Source organism: Macrobrachium rosenbergii, chromosome 10 (assembly GCF_040412425.1).
Source record: "Macrobrachium rosenbergii isolate ZJJX-2024 chromosome 10, ASM4041242v1, whole genome shotgun sequence".
Taxonomy (NCBI): domain Eukaryota; kingdom Metazoa; phylum Arthropoda; class Malacostraca; order Decapoda; family Palaemonidae; genus Macrobrachium; species Macrobrachium rosenbergii.
This window is the reverse complement of record NC_089750.1, coordinates 61,312,207-61,331,718: the sequence shown is the minus strand read 5'-3', so window position 1 is coordinate 61,331,718 and position 19,512 is coordinate 61,312,207. Positions and strand designations below refer to the sequence as shown.

Here is a 19,512-nt window from a genome sequence, read left to right as displayed (position 1 = left end):
CAATGATTTGTATGTCAATCCTAGTGAATGAGAAAGTATATATATACAGATTTATATATACATACATGTATATATATATATATATATATATATATATATATATATATATATATATATGAAATTATATATATAACATATATACTGTATAGATTTATACATATGTACATAGATATTCATATATATATAAATATATATATATATATATATATATATATATATATATATATATATATATATATATATATATATATATATATATATATATTATATATATATAGATATAATTAATTTGGGTAAACAGACTAATTTGGGTAAACAGTCCAATTCGCTTATCTACATAAATACTGACAATTGTACATATATGAGCTATATATTATCTCAGGTAAATGGTCCAGTACAAAATATTAAATATGAAAAACGCAACTAAATACAAAAGTCTTGCAACCAATTCCACTTTGTGTTCAATTTTGTTCCAGTATGCTTTAGTCGAAGAGGATTTCTGCTGAGGCAAGTTTTCCATGATGGGCCCAACGGAATTGTGTCCCGTCTGTTGTGAGAGAGAGAGAGAGAGAGAGAGAGAGAGAGAGAGAGAGAGAGAGAGAGAGAGAGAGAGTTAATTAATAAGAGAGATATCATTAAATCATGAATTAATTTGAGAGAGAGAGAGAGAGAGAGAGAGAGAGAAAGAGAGAGAATTAATTAATTAGAGAGAGAGAGAAAGAGAGAGAGATTTAACATTAATGAGGCCTTTACAACTCCATGCTCGGAAATTCTCTATAACTAAAAAAAAAAAAAAAAAAAAATTATTGATTGCCAATATCCACAGCTTTGTCAATAAGTTTGTAAGCATATCTTGTGCTGTTTAAACGGCAGGAACTTGAATCTGTTATATATACTTACTACATCTGTGGATTGTTCTGGAGCTTGAAGTTGCTTACACCTTAATCTGGAAAATACGAGCAAAATGTTTTTCTTATCACAAAGAGTTGATGCAGCATAAAACTTATTTTTGTGATTTATTTGCAGGAAATTAATCCTTGTTGGTTTTTTCTTTTGAAAGAAGACCATGGCTTAAAGTGCCTATTACTAGGGGTCAAAGTGTACTATTTCGATAAATTCCTCAGAATTAGAGTATTTACCGGTAAAAGTCTTAAGCTGAAATGGTCATGTGTTTATGAAAAGGTTTGATTCAAGCGTGGCAATATTTCTGTCTTAAACCTGTGACTATCTCTAAATCGTCCATTATTCTGTGTATCAGTTTTTCTCGATATGAACAAGATAATATACAAAGAGGACTCTGTTCTATTGTTCTTTACCAAGATCTTTCCAATAAGTAAAGTGAGTATTGTACAGACCAAAACTTTCGTTGGAAAGTGGTATGAATGACAACGTACTAATATAATGTTTTGTCTTATAAACAGAAATCTTTTAGGCGATATTCTAGATCAGAATTCAGGTCCCCTGGTAACTTTTTCAGTCTTCCATTGTTTTTATATGGAAGAATGATAATCTCTTTAACTATTGCGTTGTTTTTCTAGAGAATCGTAAAATCGGTATATCTTCGGCCTAGTTTTCCAGGAAATCATGAAAATCTCTGAATCTATCTCGACGTCTCTTCCAGGAAACCATAAAAATCTTTGTATCTATTGCCTCTTTTTTTCCAGGAAATCATGAAAATCTTTGTATCTATTCCTTCGTTTTTCTCGGAAATCATAAAAATCAGTTGTTATTGCTTCTTTTCTCTGGGAAATTGTGAAAATCTGTCTCTACTTCCTTGATTTTCCAGAAAACCATGAAAAAAATCTCCGTATTTATTACGTTGTTTTCCAGGCAATCATGAAAATCTCTGCGGCTATAGGTTCGTTTTTCTGGGAGACTGAAATTCTATTGCGTCATTTTTTCAGAAAATCACGAAAATTCCAGTATCCACGTAATTCTCAAAGTTTTATAGTCATTTGTATCACTTTCTGCATTAATTATTTCCAATCAGCTGTAGAGAGAGAGAGAATATACAATGTAGGCCTAAGGCCAAGCGCTGGGACCTATCAGGTTATTCAGTGCTGAAAGGAAAATTGAAAGTAAAAGGTTAAAAAGGTGTAACAGGAGGAAAACTTTGCGGTTGCACTATGAATCAATTGCTAGAAGAGGGCGGAAAATAAGATGGAAAAGAATCATGAATGGAGGTACAGCGAAAGGAATGAAATGGGTTGCAGCTAGGGGCCAAATGGACGCTGCAAAGAACCTAAGTAATGCTTACAGTGCACCGCGCTCAGGTGCACTGGCGGCCCTACCCCTTAACGGGATCAATTAGCTGTAGAACACCCCTGTAGAACAAACCATAAGACCTGTAACGCAGAAGCTTATTTTAATGAAGTAGTGTCATAACAACAGCCAAATTTGTAAATGCTCGTTCAGGTGATTCTCAGAAGCACAGAAACTGCGTGTCTTCAATATTGTCACCTGTGCTGGCTCCCAGGTGCAAAGCTTGGCTGCTCGATGCTGAAAGATGCCAGACATGCTTACGGATACCGGTTCGTCAGCAGCAGAGATTAACTAAATCCTAACGAAACAAATGATTCGCAACTCACTGTAAGATGACGGCGTACTGGAACAAGGCCATCGCGACCGCCAGGATGCAAGCGAAGAACCAGACGTCAATGGCACGGGTATAATTCGCTGGAGGGGTCACGGCCCTGTTACCAGAAGAAAAGCAACGTTAGTTGTTGGTACAGGTTAAAATACACGATTATAAACAATATGTGACTTCAAGAACTATTTTTTTATGAGTTGGATTTGATTGATTTGTGAAATCTTGGACGTAAAGCCCGGCCCTGGGGCACTTTCAGCCATTCAGTGCTTAAGACAATGAAACGAGGGAGCAGGAGTGGTAGGACAGCAAGATGGAAGAAAGGAAGCAGCAACGGAGGTAAAGTAAAAGGATAAAAAGTGGGTGAAGCTATGGGCCGAAGGGACGCTACAAACAACCTTCAGTAACGCCTACTGTGCACCATATGAGGTGCACTAACGACAATACCTCCCTACGGGGTTTTTTCTTTTTTTGTGAACAATGCTTAATAGTAAATGAGAACTTACTGAACGCCAGAATAAAGCGAAATCATTGTGAGGAGACAAGTTATGAGCAAGACGGTTCGAGCGGGCACAGCTTCGGGAGGCCAGAAAAAGGAAGCCCAAGCCACGGCCACAAACAGCAGAGATGGGACGTAGACGCCGATGAGGTAGTTCTTGAATCGCCTCTTGAACCGCATGAAAGCTTTTAGACACGGGTAGTTACCTGCAAATGAAGTCAAGATTTGAAGTTAATCGTCTGGGAATATCAGATAAGTGTTATTAGTTACTTTCTTGGTGATAATAATGAATTTGTATTTATTCATCTGAAAATATGGATTAATTCTCCGGAATTTACCTAAAATAATTACTTTCAATTTACAGCTTTAGAAAATATGAAATAATTTTATTCCTTGAAGATGGGATTTAATTTGCATTTATTGGTTTGAAATATTAAACAACGAGTCATATTTGACTAAAAATAAAAAATAAAAGAACTGGAATATTTGATGATGCATGATGACAAACAGATGATAAAACGTTTGTCACCTGTTTGTTTAATTAATCAAATTGTTGCTTAGGGTTTAGGAGAAGACCTCCTTTGTGCCAGCTTACTTCAGGGTTTGACTTAATATATATATATATATATATATATATATATATATATATATATATATATATATATATGTGTGTGTATGTATATATATATATATATATATACATATATATATATATATATATAAATATATAATATATATATAAATATATAGATATATATGTATATATATATATATATATATATATATGTATATATGTACATGTATACATATATATAGTCTATTTATATATATACATATATATAGTCTATATATATATATATATATATATATATATATATATATACATATATATAAGAAGCTGTTTTAACAATCCCAAATAATTGCCAAAAAGAGCTCACAGTCTAAAATCAAGCAAATTGTCAGGAATGAGAATTCCGTATTCGGGGGAACTAAGAGTAATCTGCGCTTATTTGCATATAATCAGGGACCAGCAGCCATCTAACTCTCTCTCTCTCTCTCTCTCTCTCTCTCTCTCTCTCTCTCTCTCTCTCTGTGTGTGTGTGTGTGTGTGTGTGTGTGACTCATAAAAAGCCTTCTTTTTTACTCAATAAATGGGATAAACATTTACCGGTAACGTATTCGGGCACCATGCAGACCGTTGTATTCTGAACTTTAAATTCAAATTCGTAGTCTCCCAAGAGTGCAGGAATATCTTTCGAAGTCGCTATTCCGTACAGGTGCCATCCGAAAGTGACGTCTTTTATACCATAGAAATCTGGAAAGGAGTTTGTTAGAAATATAGGCGTTACTCTACTTCAATAGCACGAATCCACATTGGATTTTTTACGCTGTGCTCTCAAGCCTCATTAAGGTGCCTCCTACGATAATCAAAGTAAAATCTATCGCAAATTTACACTTACCAAGATATTTACCGTCTTGTGTTCATGCTTTAACATCCATTCCCATGGGACTGGTACTAAACACGGCATTCATGGGAGTGGTTGTGGGACTAAAGTAAAAATTTACGGAAACGTGAATTTTTACTACAAATTCTCGTAAACGGACTGTTTGGTCACGGTCAATGTAGCTGGTTAGCCTTGTAACGGGAAATATGCTTTAATGAATTTGATTCGTTATAACTGTTGCCGACACGAATTACACTAACAATGTTGCTCAGCTATATGTGTCTGTGTCTGCGTTTGCCTGTGCGTCCGAATGTGGTCATGCTTTTCACATTTTACATAAATACCTGTATGCATATAACTTCCCCTCACTGAATAAAATGCATCAACAAATTAAGCTTCCTCTGATGGACGAGAAGACCGTTAAGACAGCGCTACAAGAGCCCGTGCTGGCATAAGGTAAGGCGGCAAGGCATGTGATGGAACGATGCCTCAGGAACATACTTTGGCGCAATATCACAAGAGCCCGTGCCGGCACAAGACGTAGAATGCCTTCTTCACACTCCTACACATCAGTCTGCCGAGTGCGACAGCAATCATAGTTGATTAGATGTAAACTAAAATACACACTGAAGAAGATTCACAGAGGAAGGAGCTAGTCCAATGAGCGTATTGACACCTCAGGTATGAAGAATGCATTTAAAGGCAAGAATTTGTCAACGAATGCAAATGCAAAACAGATACAAACTTGCATATATGGATTCACTCTTTTCTGAAGCACTGCCTGGCTTTGTCTCGTATTAATCCTAATTCCTTCTGTGTTCGTATATTAAGTTCTGTTCTTTGCGATAGCTGGTCATCATGAACCTTCACGATTGCATTACGAAGGACCACTGAATTAATCAAATGCTGAAATAATCTGTGAATTGTTCTATCATACGATGCTAGTGGATACATTAATAAGTCTGTCATCGTAGGCACACTTGTGAGCGGTGAATTAAACCAGTCACTGAAATTCCTAGTAACTACAGTATTTAACATATTGCCCTCCTTTCTCCTAGTGAAATACGTCCTGATTGATTGATTGATTATATCTAATTATATGGTTTAGGACTTAAGGCCAAGCGCTGGAACGTAACAGGGTTATTCAACACCTTTAAATTTACAATTGTCTTAAGTAAATAAGGAATGGAATGGAATATCAAGTTTAGGCCAAAGACAATGCACTGGGACCTGTGAGGTCACTCAGCGCTGGAAGGGAAATTGAAAGAAGAAAGGCTTGACAGGTGTAACAGGAGAAAAACCTCGCAGCTGCACTATCGAATAATTATTAGGAGAGGGTGGACAGCAAGACGGAAAATAGATAATATGAATGGAGGTACAGTAAAAGGAATGAAAGCGGTTGCAACTGGGGGACGAAGGGATGCTGCAAAGAACCTTTAGTAATGCCTACAGTGCGCACTGCGAGGCGCACTGAAGTCATTACCACCCTGTGGGGTAAAGGAAATAAGAGCTCAAGTTTCTACCTTCCATAAATTATATACAATATGATCACAAACGAATAATCCATTTCAAGAATACTCACAGCTGGCAATCTCCAGGTAACATGTCTGGGTGTCGAACGGAAAGTCTTGGAAGAACATCGGACAGCTCAGTGTTATGGTAAACCTGGAAGGAGAAAATCAACATAGTAATTCTGGAATGAAACCAGATTCATTTATGTTGACAAAATTGGTAGAAGTCCTTTAGACTTACGAAGTGATCCTAAATCATGTTAACTGCTTTCTTTGTGCTGTTGTGGTTGCCGTAATTACTTATAATGTCCTCATATCCTTGAGAGAGAAACCAAAAAGTCATTGACTACACTATGAAGCTTCAGTGAAAATGTACATTGTGCGTTGCAATGTACACATACACAGTATACATATATACATATACACACATATGTAATATATATATTGTATATACACACAAACGCACACACACACACACACACACACACACATATATATATATATATATATATATATATATATATATATATATATATATATACATGTATGTGTATATATGTGTGTGTGTGTGTGTATAAAGGCCATATATATGAATATCCTTTAATGCAGTCTAACAGCGTTCTAGTGTTCTACAGTATTCTATGAAGTTTCAGCAGTGCACATCTTCACATATTTGTTTTTTACATCGCAAAGCTTTGACCTCATACTGTCACGCAGGTATCGTGAGAACGTTATCCGTCGTCTATAAGCAAATTATTTTCATTTCCCTGGCAAACTTTGCACCAAGTACCCCATGCCAGTTCTAGTTATGTTCACTCTTCTGTATGTAACATTCTCGTAGCCAAACCCGTGAATTAAATTTTGTAAGTTTATATATATATATAATATATATATATATATATATATATAAATATATATATATATATATATATATATATATATATATATATATATAATGTCTGTTGCTGTTGCAAAGCCTACCTTTGGCATCCTCATACACACACCACAGTAACAATTCGCTGAATGCTTTGACATGGTCTAGTCATGTGAAGACAGTGGAGAACGTACGGCTGGCGAAAATAATGTTTATAGAAGAAGAAGAAGAAGAAGAAGAAGAAGAAGAAGAAGAAGAAGAAGAAGAAGAAGAAGAAGAAGAAGAAGAAGGAGGAGGAGGAGGAGGAGGAGGAGGAGGAGGAGGAGGAGGAGGTGAAGGAGGAGGGAAAAAGAGAAGACGACTCAAAGGAACTTACATCTGACTAATTAGAATCTTGCCATTTTTATGAAGTTTGGCTCCTACGAACGGCTGTAACATCGAAGCTGTCTCGATTTTCCTGTAGATATAAATTCAACGGTCGTTACCTATCAATGAATCTAAATGATGAATAAAAATCTTCATATAGCCTATAGATTCATGTTATATAGAGTATTCACTTACTTAACTGATTATCAACTTACATGGTTAGAATTCAATAAGAAAAAAAGGTTATCTTAGAAGGCTGAACAAATTTCAACACAATCTTAGAAGTCTGAGCAAATTTCAACACAGACAAATCATAACTTACAAAAATATCTTAACGAAGAAAAGGTTTTTTTCACGTAATGACTCACTAGTCGACTATACAGCTTTTCTAAATCTGATATAACAACTCATTTACAAAAGTTACCTTTCCTCGAAGGCTCTGTTCTCTCCAATCCCCGATTTTATTCACAACCATGAATACTTCTAAGAATAATCCGAGAGCGTAGAACAAAACCAGCAACTTACTTGACTCTTTCTATGTATGGATCAGGAAGCCACAGTTTGAGATCACGTATGAACTCCTGCGACAGCACCAGGGACTCGGTGGTCTCGTTGAAGAGGTCTTTGGGCACGATAAGTCTTGGGTCCGTCCAGCTCGTTCGAAAGAATACCCCGAGGATCAGCTCCTGTTGAGAGAGCAGTGTGTTCAGAACGAACAGCTCCTACTAATGATGTGAAAATGGTGTGTTGAGAACGTAAAACTCCTGTTGTTGATGAGAGAATGATATGTTATCAACGAACAGCTGTTGGTGATGAGAGAATGGTGTGATGAGAACGGGAAGCCCCTGTTGGTGACGAGAGAATGGTGTGTTAAGAATGACCAGCTCCTGTTAATGACGAGAGAATCGTGTGTTGAGAACAAACAGCTCCTGTTGGTGATGAGAGAATGATGTGTTGCGAACAAACAGCTCCTATTGGTGGCGAGAGAATGGTGTGCTGTGAACAAACAGCTCCTGTTGGTGGTGAGAGAATGGTGTGTTGAGAACAAACAGCTCCTGAGAGAATGGTGTGTTGAGAATGTAAAGCTCCTGTTGTTGATGAAAGAATGGTGTGTTAAGAACGAACAGCTCCTATTGGTGATGAGAGAATGGTGTGTTGAGAACGAAAAGCTCCTGTTGGTGATGAGAGAATGGTGTGTTGAGAACGAAAAGCTCCTATTGGTGATGAGAGAATGGTGTGTTGAGAATGAAAAGCCCCTGTTGGTGATGGGAGAATGGTGTGTTGAGAACGAAAAGCTCCTATTGGTGATGAGAGAATGGTGTGTTGAGAACGAAAAGCTCCTGTTGGTGATGAGAGATTGGCGTGTTAAGAACGAACAGCTCCTGTTGGTGATGAGAGAATGGTGTGTTGAGAACGAACAGCTCCTGTTAGTGATGAGAGAATGGTGTCTTGAGAACGACCAGTTCCTATTGGTCATGAGAGAATGGTGTGTTAAGAACGACCAGTTCCTATCGGTGATGAGAGAATGGTGTGCTGAGAACGACCAGTTCCTGTTGGTGACGAGAGAATGGTGTGTTAAGAACGACCAGTTCCTATTGGTGATGAAAGAATGATGTGTTGAGAACGAAAAGATCCTGTTGGTGATGAAAGAATGGTGTGTTAAGAACGAACAGCTCCTATTGGTGATGAGAGATTGGTGTGTTAAGAACAAACAGCTCCTGTTGGTGATGAGAGAATGGCGTGTTGAGAACGAACAGCTCCTGTTGGTGATGAGAGAATGGTGTGTTGCAAACAGACAGCTCCTGTTGGTGACGAGAGAATGGTGTGCTGTGAACAAACAGCTCCTGTTGGTGGTGAGAGAATGGTGTGTTGAGAACAAACAGCTCCTGTTAGTGATGAGAGAATGGTGTGTTGAGAACGTAAAGCCCCTGTTGTTGATGAGAGTATGGTGTGTTAAGAACGAACAGCTCCTATTGGTGATGAGAGAATGGTGTGTTAAGAACGAAAAGCTCCTGTTGGTGATGAGAGAATGGTGTGTTAAGAACGAACAGCTCCTGTTGGTGATGAGAGAATGGCGTGTTGAGAACGAACAGCTCCTGTTGGTGATGAGAGAATGGCGTGTTGAGAACGAACAGCTCCTGTTGGTGATGAGAGAATGGTGTGTTAAGAACGAACAGCTCCTGTTGGTGATGAGAGAATGGTGTGTTGAGAACCAACAGCTCCTGCTAGTGATGAGAGAATGGTGTCTTGAGAACGACCAGTTCCTATTGGTCATTAGAGAATGGCTTATTAAGAACGACCAGTTCCTATTGGTGATGAGAGAATGCTGTGTTGAGAACGACCAGTTCCTATTGGTGACGAGAGAATTGTGTGTTAAGAACGACCAGTTCCTATTGGTGATGAGAGAATGGTGTGTTGAGAACGAAAAGCTCCTGTTGGTGATGAGAGAATGGTGTGTTGAGAACGAAAAGCTCCTGTTGGTGATGAGAGAATGGTGTGTTGAGAACGAACAGCTCCTATTGGTGATGAGAGATTGGTGTGTTAAGAACGAACAGCTCCTGTTGGTGATGAGAGAATGGCGTGTTGAGAACGAACAGCTCCTGCCGGTGATGAGAGAATGGCGCATTAAGAACGAACAGCTCCTGTTGGTGATGAGAGAGTGGTGTGTTATCAACGAACAACTCCTGTTGATAATGAGAGAATTGTGTGTTAAGAACGAACAGCTCCTACTGGTGATGAAAGAATGGTGTGTTAAGAATGAAAAGCAACTGTTGGTGATGAGAGAATGGTGTGTTAAGAACGAACAGCTCCTATTGATTATGAGAGAATGGTTTGTTAAGAACGAACAGCTCCTATTGGTGACGAGAGAATGGTGTGTTTGGAACGAAAAGCTCTTGTTGGTGATGAGAGAATGGTGTGTTGAAAACGAACAACCCCTGTTGGTGATGAAAGAATGGTGTGTTGAGAACGAACAGCTCCTGTTTGTGATCAGAGAATGGTGTGTTAAGAACGAACAGCTCCTATTGGTGATGAGAGACTGGTGTGTTAAGAACGAACAGCTCCTATTGGCGATGAGAGAATGGTGTGTTGAGAACGAACAGATCCTACTGGTGGTAATGACCTAAAATTTGTAATGTTCTTAACTGTGACCGACAATTTATAATGTTCTTTTAACATCCAATTAACGCTTTTCTCCCAAGGTTTCTGTCAATGGCTTTTACCTTTTCGTGACCAGGTTGACGAATGGTTAAATAACTAAATCAAAGGATGTTATCAGTTACCTGTTTAGGTAATGCAAAATTCAAATAGGTCGGAATTCCATTGATTTGGGGGCATTTCGTAGAAAATGCGTGTGATGTATTGCATGAAAGCCTCATTCGTCCATCCTTCTCCTCGTATGTGCGTGTGTGTGCGTGTGTATGTGTGTGTGCGTGTGTGGTTTACAGGTATTCAATCTCTTTGCTAGTATCTCGGACCTCATTTCGACCCATTGCCTAAAACAACAGAGTCCGAAGGTGTGTTGCAATTTTCTAAGTATGCATTTTTTTTTTGGGTGGGGTGGAGTTGTTACCCTACGGTACAGATTTAAAGATGTACAGTATATCTTAATTTTGGGATAAGTTCATTGCAGTCATTCAGTATATCTCATAAAAGGGCAAGAACTATCAAGTACTTTCAAATGCCTAGTCCAATTCGACGGTTAACGCAAGAAAGAAAAATAACCTAAGACATACTCGAACCTCAAGTAACCCGAATATGAATTCATACTCAAAGCCCAAGTCACACTGAACCTCAAATCACTCGGATTTGAAGTCATACCTACAAGGCTCCAAGCAAAATTACACTATAATTTTTTCTATTAATCACCCGTTTAATTTTTTTTTCGTTATATGTTTGCAAGCAGCGTTCAAACTTCTAAAATTTCAGAAAATGCTATTAAATATCGTCATTAACAATAAGTATAATTTGTTTTAATGGAACAATAGTGTATATGTGCTCGTGCTATACGTGTAATGCAGTGGGTATTAGTATGTGCGTGTGTACTCTTTTACGGTCGAGATTCGTTAATTCTGGGTGCACTGGCAAAATCAATAGACTCACGCAAAACCAACCGTCTTCATGGTCAAAAACTTACCATATCCTTTTCGTTCACTTCGTTCACAGAGCTGATCATCACAGATAAATATATGGTCACTGGTCCTCCGTCTGCAAGGGTAAAAGGAAAGAAGGTAGCTGATGAGCTGGTGAATCATTTACAGGATCTTTCTTGGATAGTGAACCCCAACAAAGTACGGGGGTCATTATCTTTCTGATATTTACAGTATTTTGTTTATTTTTTGGGTGGCAATCCCCAACGGGCTTGAACAAAACACTCCACAAAGGTGGATATATATAACGGGTTAAAACCCTCGTGGGTCACTATCTAGGAAAGATCCCATTCACATTATCCGGGGCAAAATCCATCGCGCCTTACAGACTAGCCACAGATCATCGACCTGTATTCCGTTGACTAGCCACGGAATACAGAATGGTTATAAATTGCTACTTATTCAGTATCAATAGATGTACAACTTTAATCAACCAGTTGATACTCTGATGAATCTATTGTGGAGTTAATAGTTAACATCGCAATCAATGAACAGCATGGTACTACACAGGAGTGGAACTTATGTAACTCAAGGTACCCTTCTGCATGACCCTTTACAGAGATCCTAAGGCACAGGCTGAGAACTTTTGCCACAAATAAATGAAGGCAACAAGACTAAATTCTGTGTCCCACGGTTTCATTTTGGGAGAAAACCTAAATACTTCAAAATCTACAGCTCTGGTCAAGAAACAATTCTGGAATGGAATATAAAATTTAGGTCAAAGGCCAAGAGCTGGAACTTATGAGATCATTCGGCGCTGAAACGGAAATTGACAGTATAAAGGTTTTAAAGATGTAAAATGAGGAAAGCCTCGCAGCTGCTCTTTAAAACAACTGTTAGGAGAGGGTGGAAAGTAAGATGGAAGAAAGAGATTATGAACGGAGGTACAGTGACAAGAATGGAAGGGGCTACAGCTAGGGGCCGAACGGACTGCAAAGAGCCTTAGGTAATCCCTACAGTGCACCACGTGAGGTGTACTGACGGCACTACCCCACCCCGAAAGGGGAGAAGCAATTCCGTTATCCCTAAATCTCATAATCCATAGGTCTTCTAGTATGAGAAATGTTGCTGTGTATTACTAAGCTAAACCAACAGGATTTTTTACTTTCAAAAAAAATATGAATTCATATTGAATTAGAGTTCGGCTCTTTGGCTTACAGCCTGACAATCATTTAGAAACAAAAGACAGAGGTTATTACACTTCGAAATTTTTGGATGCATAGGCCTAGCTGACGGCTGGAGGGACTGCAAAGCAACTTTGAACCGCCGAGCGCCATTGACTTAACTTTTCTGGCTTATTTTTTTCTTGCTGTTAAGTATTTACACATTTTGGTTTTTCATTTATCTTTGTTTCCATGATATTTGAACGCCCTTTGGTCAGGTCTTATTGAGACTGAACAAGTCTTGAAAACGGGCTAAAATTGCATAAAAAAGGCAAGATTATACATCATTCTAGTATGATTTTAGCAGCTATACGAATGAATCCCTTTACGAGACAAAGCGCCAACGTATTTCCAAGGCATGCTTTTAAAAGATGCAAAACGTCCATACGATATTATATATCTTGACACTTGTGAATCTTTAACTGTGCTTGCAAATTTTCCTATTGAGTACCTACGGAACTACTAGAGCAACGTGAAGGAAAAATAATGATCAGCGAAGCGTCATCAAAATCAATTACGTAATCCACGAAAGACTCCTCCTCCTCCTCCTCCTCCTCCTCCTCCTCCTCCTCCTCCTCCTCCTCCTCCTCCTCCTCCTCCTCCTCCTCCCTTCAACTGCTAGTACTTCTTCTTCTTCTTCTTCTTCTTCTTCTTCTTCTTCTTCTTCTTCTTCTTCTTCTTCTTCTCATTGTTTTTAGGCTTCCAAGTTTAATAATTCTGATTCTTTATCATTAATTTAATTCCTTATAATCGGTAGCATTAATTGTCACATCTTTTCATTTATAAACGAATTTATCAAATTGCACAGGTATTCAATAAATATGCGTGAATTACATCAGTGTCATTAGCATTAAGATTATTTGCAGTAAGAGTTCATTTATAACAAAATATTTTACTAAATTTACAGTATATTCCATGTTAATGATTATTGGTGTTGTGATATTAATAAATTTAATTCATACAATTTAGGCTGTCAAACCAAGCACTTGGGCACCTTCGGACTGTGAAAAGAGAGAGCTGGAGTGGTTGGACAGCAAGCTTAAGAGTTTCAGAAAATGAAGGAGACGAGGCTCAAAAATCTAAGAGTGAAACTAGTTAGATAGCAAGACTAAAGAAAGGAAGCAGAAATGGAGGTGAAGAAAAAGGCTAAAAAGTGGATGCAGTTAGGGACCGAAGGGACGGTGCAAACACCCTTTAGTAATGCTTACAGTGCACCACGTGATTTCCTCTACGGGTAACGTTTATATACATTTTCGAATCAATTAGTCTGCCTTTAATCACATATGCTAATTAAGATAAAAAGAAAAATTACCTTTATTCTTTGGTGCCAGGTGTCGGTCATAGCCAGGGGGTCGCAGTTCGATGCATCTTCCTCTGGGCATCCTGTGGGAAATTCATAATAAAGAAAGCAGCAGAAAAGATAGACAGATAAATAGAATATAAAATTTAGGCCAAGGGCCAAGCGCTGGGACCTATGAGGGCATTCGGCGCTGAAAGGGAATGTGACAGTAAAATGGTTTGAAAGGTGTAACAGGACGAAAACCTCGCAGTTGAATCAACTGTTAGACGAGGGAGGAAAGTAAGATGGAAGAAAGAGAGTATGAACAGAGGTACAGTAAAAGGAATGAAAGGGGTTGCAGCTAGAGGCCGAAGGAGAACTGCAACGAGCCTAAAGTAATGCCTACAGTGCACCGCATAGGATGCACTGACGGCGCTACCCCCCCAACGGGGAAAGTAGCAGAAAGTCATTGCAAGAGGGATGGAATATGTAACATAGGCATTTGTGCATCATGAAACAATGGCCTAAGAAATTTTGTTTTAATTTTATACAAATTTAGGATACGTGTCGGTGATAGTAAATATTCTTGAGATTATCATATTTAGACTTCCAACGACTGTGAATGATGAAATGATGCAAAATATATTTATAAATCCTTTATGAAAGAAATAGCAAATATTTTAACGTTGCACAATTAGCTTTACATATTTCAAGCACAGACGGAAGCTATACATATTTCAAGCACAGACGGAAGCTAAGCATTTTCGTGAATTGCATCTGCTCGTTCTAAAAATTTGTAAGGGGATCTGAAGCCGAAATGTAATTGGCTGCTCCGGTACTGGAGGTTCAGTATGTAGAAAAAAATAAAGCAATTAAGCTTACCAAAGTGAGATAATGAAGAAGAGAGTAATGACGTTCGGTGACTCTTGGTAGCACTTCATACCAACCTGTCCTGCGAAGAGAAAGTAAATGATAAAGGAATGAAATAAAAAAAAAGGTGTTTTAAAGCCAAGGGAATGGGTGTGAAGAGTAATGGTATAAACCATTCATCCATCACGGTAAAAATAAATAGTATAAACCACTCATCCATCACGGTAGAAAAAAATAAAGAAATATTTGCAAAAAGGAAATTCTAGATAACGGTTAGTCAGACTACCATGATTCATTAACATTTGAAAGTCTGTTCCACCAATGATAAAGTTCGTGATCATGCAATCAAATGCGTTACAAATATATATATATATATATATATATATATATATATATATATATATATATATATATATACATATATACATATATATATATATATATATATATATATATATATATATTATATATATATATATATATATAATATATATACAGTATATATATATATATATATATATATATATATATATATATATATATATATACATATATATATATATATATATATATATATATATATATATATATATATATATATATATATATAGTATATATATATATATATATACAGTATATATATATATATATATATATATATATATATATATATATATATATATATATATATATATATATATATATATATATATATATATATATATATATATATATAAGAAAGCAAAATAAAGCAATAGGATCTTGAGGATAGGAGAAAGATTATCAAATCATGAGGATAAGAGATATGTGATATAAAAATTTTATTAAAACTAAATGACAGAATTTTTGGTATACATGGGAAATTAAAATGAGCGAAATTAATAAGTATGTTTTAAAGGTAAAGTTCCTGGTCAAAATTTTGGTTATTGATTGCAAGGAAATGTTATAACCAACATTTTACGGAGTTTTCTTAACAGTTCTTCATGAAAACAGGTATAGAGACTTTTATTGACAAAATCTGACAGCATATATGTATACTGTATATATATATACACATATATATATATATAGATATATATGTATACACATATACATATTATACACATGTATTTATATATATATATATATATATATATATATATATATATATATATATATATATATATATATATATATATATATATATATATATATATATATATATATAAAGCCACATCAGCTTTATGCTACAATCCCATTAGGGGACGCCTCCAGCCACGCGGCCACCAAATACGTCTTCCACGTTTTTTCACGAATAATATTATACGATGATTTATAGTTACGTGCATCAATTTTCTCCGACAAAAAAAGGATGGCATAACGTAAGTCTAAAAGATCTATGTATTTGTAGCTTGCTTACCTTCACATATAACGACAAGAAAGGTTTAGTATATATGTGTCGTTTTTACGCTTTGAAGACCAGCTAAGTAGCACGTTGCTTATGAATTACGTAACGTTAATGTCGTTTTTCAAAAAAGTCGTTTTTTTGGCGGGAGATCCACTTTTTACATAGCTGGATGATCGTCACGCCAGTTTAGGGAAATCAACCGATAAGTTAAGATACCGAAACTAATTATCGGTAAGTTTTCATCCTTGCCCCAAGTTCCTCATTGGACGGGTTGGTATCGTTCTCGGCTAGCACTCTGCTGGGCCGGCGTTCGATTCTACAACAGACCAATGAAGAATTAGAGGAATTTATTTCTGGTGATAGAAATTCATTTCTCGTTATAAAGTGGTTCGGATTCCACAATAAGCTGCAGGTCCCGTTGCTAGGTAACCAACTGGTTCTTAGCCACGTGAAATAAATCTAATCCTCCGGGCCAGCCCTAGGAGAGCTGTTAATCAGCTCAGTGGTTTGGTTAAACTAAGGTATACTTTTTCATCCTTGCCCTCGTATGAGCACAAGACAGAGTAGGAGATATCTTACCCCTAAATCATTTCTGTGACTACGGCACATTTGAAGTGTTACAGTAAGAGCTCAAGTTAGTCTTGTCACGTTAGTCTTATCCGGTTACTTATGACAAGTTACTTTTGTCACGTCACTCTTGTGCTGTACTGACAATGGGGTATTCACACCATTCTTGGAAAAACAGTCTTACATAGAAAATAAGTTGTCAACTGATAGAATGACTTTCATAAAAGTGGTGATATGATCTGGTAGGATGTTGGGGGAAAGGAATGGAATGGAATGAAATATAAAATTTAGACCAAAGGCCAAGCGCTGGGACCTATGAAGTCATTCAGCGCTGAAAGGGCACTTCAGAGCAGAAAGGTTTTCAAGTTGTAACAGGAGGAAAACCTCGCCGCTACACTAAGAAACAATTGTTATGAGAGGGTGGAGGTTTAGATAGGAGAGAGGTAAAATGAACGGAGGTACAGTAAAAGGAATGAGAGGAGTTGCAGCTAGGGGCCAAGGGTATGCTGCAAGGAAACTTAAGTGTTTCCTACAGTGCACTGCTTGAGGTGCACTGACGGCACTATTTCCCTTCGGGGGGAGGGTACGGTTGGTTAATTGATTTATACTTGAACTGCCGTGACAAACCTGTTACCAAAGGGTAGGTGGGCGGTTGTTAAGTGATTCACAAATTATGTAATCAGGACAAGAGGCTTATTGACTAGCTGATTCATATCACAAACCTCGTAGGAGATTGATTGATTGACAAACTCTCTCTCCTCCAAAAGCTGGTGGAAGGTTTGCTGATTGATTGATTTGTAACATTCTGGCATCACATATAAAGTGTAAGGTTAAGCAAGTTACCGTACACTCGAACTATGTTAAATACAGAAGGAAAGTTGTCCAATTGATTTATATCGAACTGGCGTTACAAACTAAGTTAGAGGTTGATTAGTCGATCGATTTACAGTATAATTAAACTTTCTCTCAAACGCATAGGTTGTCTGGTTGATTATAGGAATGGAATATAGAGTTTAGGCCAAAAGCCAAGCACTGGGACCTACGAGGTCATTCAGCGCTGAAACGGAAATTGACAGTAAGAAGGTCTGAAAGGTGTTATAGGAGGATAACCTCGCAGTTTGCACTATGAATCAAATGTTAGGAGAGGGTGGAAAGTAATATGGAAGAAAGAACATGAAAGGAGGTACAGTAAAATGAATAAAAGGGGTTGCAGCTAGGGGCCGAAGGGACGCTGCCAAGAACCCTTAGCAATGTCTACAGTGCACCTCGTGAAGTGTACTGACGGCACTACCCCGCTACGGTGTGGTTGATTATATAACAAAACTGGCTTGACAAAACTTCAGAAAAGTTGACTTACATTCAAAATGGCGTCACAACCTGTTGGGATTGTGGCCCGCGGTCGATGGGCATGTTATGAGTCATTACGTTTACTGCCCTATTTGCCACCACCTGCTGACGTATGTATTTGTCACAGGTTTCTCTCACTTTGTTATTATTCAGGAATCAAGCCGAATACTTTTCGATAAGGTATGTCAGGGAAAAGTATTGAGAGAGAGAGAGAGAGAGAGAGAGAGAGAGAGAGAGAGAGAGAGAGAGAGACGTCATGGTGAAGGAAATTTAGTCAAGAGTGATTTTGTAAACCCTAATGTGAGACTCATCGTAGACAGATTACAAACGAAGAAACAAACACACATGAAAATAACTTCGTCCAAATTGCTTATTGGAAGTAAAGAGACGTTCGGAATCTACAAGCTCTTTGTTGGGTGAGTCGGTAGAGCTGCGGACTGTCACTCGATGGGCCGAGTTCAATTCCTCGGCCGGCTGATGAGTTAGAGGAATTTATTTCTGGTGATAGAAATTCATTTCTCGCTATAATGTGGTTCGGATTCCACAGTAAGCTGTAGGTCCCGTTGCTAAGTAACCAGTTGGTTCTTAGCCACGTAAAATAAGTCTAATCCTTCGGGCCAGCCCTAGGAGAGCTGTTAATCAGCTCAGTGGTCTGGTAAAACTAAGATATACTTATCTTTTTTCGGAATCTACAGTACAGTACAGTAGTTTCAAAGCACATAACAAATGAACTATATAGATATCTATAGTAGTAAAGAAAGCCTTGTATGATATTATCCCACATGATTCTGGCTGATCCTAGCTACAATATTATCTTTAACAAGTCTCACTCAATCTCCATCGTCGCTAACCTTGTGTCTAACCCTTACCAACCCTATTTAACGTGATAGTTTGCTGGTCATCAAAATCAATATTGCTTCTACAAACCTGCGTTCCTCTAATGTCAGTCTTCTTCTGGAATTAGGAATGACCTGCCCTGTACGGAGGTCTTATTTATGTCGTATCGGATTACCTCCATAAAATACTGTAGTCGCAGCGTGGGTAGACTATTATATTTGAATTAACTCACATCCGTGTTCGCGTACGTATATCGCGTGTAAGCCTATGTATGGACAGCCGTTAAATTTTAAGAACATAATGACAAACTTGAAGCATTGATTATACAAGCTACCGTATCTTTTAATCTGCTACGCAAAAGCCGAGAAGCATGTTAATTGTTTACTTCCAAACATGTTTTCTACTCTGCAACGGCTCAAACGAATGCGGGCCTAAAGCACCCAAAGTTGAAACTACCTGTAGCCGTACTGTTTCGACCGCAAGTCGTTAAGCTGATGCGCAAAGGTCTATAGAAATTACAGGTGCCAACGGCGCTAACGAGCAACACGATATACACAATTGCTTAAAATAAATTGCCCGATATTCTCATCTGCTAAAGGCAACTAATGTAGATGTGGACAGGAATGACACCA

The 19,512-nt window shown here is 37.6% G+C and overlaps 1 protein-coding gene across 2 annotated transcripts in view; it reads right to left on the bottom strand.

Moving 5' to 3' along the window:
* Nucleotides 1-369: 369 nt before the first annotated feature.
* LOC136843021 (glutamate-gated chloride channel alpha-like) overlaps nt 370-19,512 on the bottom strand; it is a 20,692-nt gene continuing 1,549 nt past the window's right edge. The window contains exons 2-12 of one of the 2 annotated variants that reach the window (XM_067111009.1): nt 14,755-14,824; nt 13,906-13,976; nt 11,418-11,488; nt 7,808-7,968; nt 7,293-7,373; nt 6,114-6,196; nt 4,255-4,401; nt 3,094-3,292; nt 2,589-2,693; nt 901-946; nt 370-547 (exon numbers count right to left, since the gene is read on the bottom strand). In XM_067111009.1, the coding sequence (XP_066967110.1) occupies nt 374-547; nt 901-946; nt 2,589-2,693; nt 3,094-3,292; nt 4,255-4,401; nt 6,114-6,196; nt 7,293-7,373; nt 7,808-7,968; nt 11,418-11,488; nt 13,906-13,976; nt 14,755-14,813 (1,197 nt within the window). In that variant the 5' untranslated portion in view covers nt 14,814-14,824 and the 3' untranslated portion in view covers nt 370-373. Of the gene's footprint in view, nt 548-735; nt 947-2,588; nt 2,694-3,093; nt 3,293-4,254; nt 4,402-6,113; nt 6,197-7,292; nt 7,374-7,807; nt 7,969-11,417; nt 11,489-13,905; nt 13,977-14,754; nt 14,825-19,512 lie in introns of those variants that run through there. The other variant, XM_067111010.1, reaches the window with a different exon arrangement.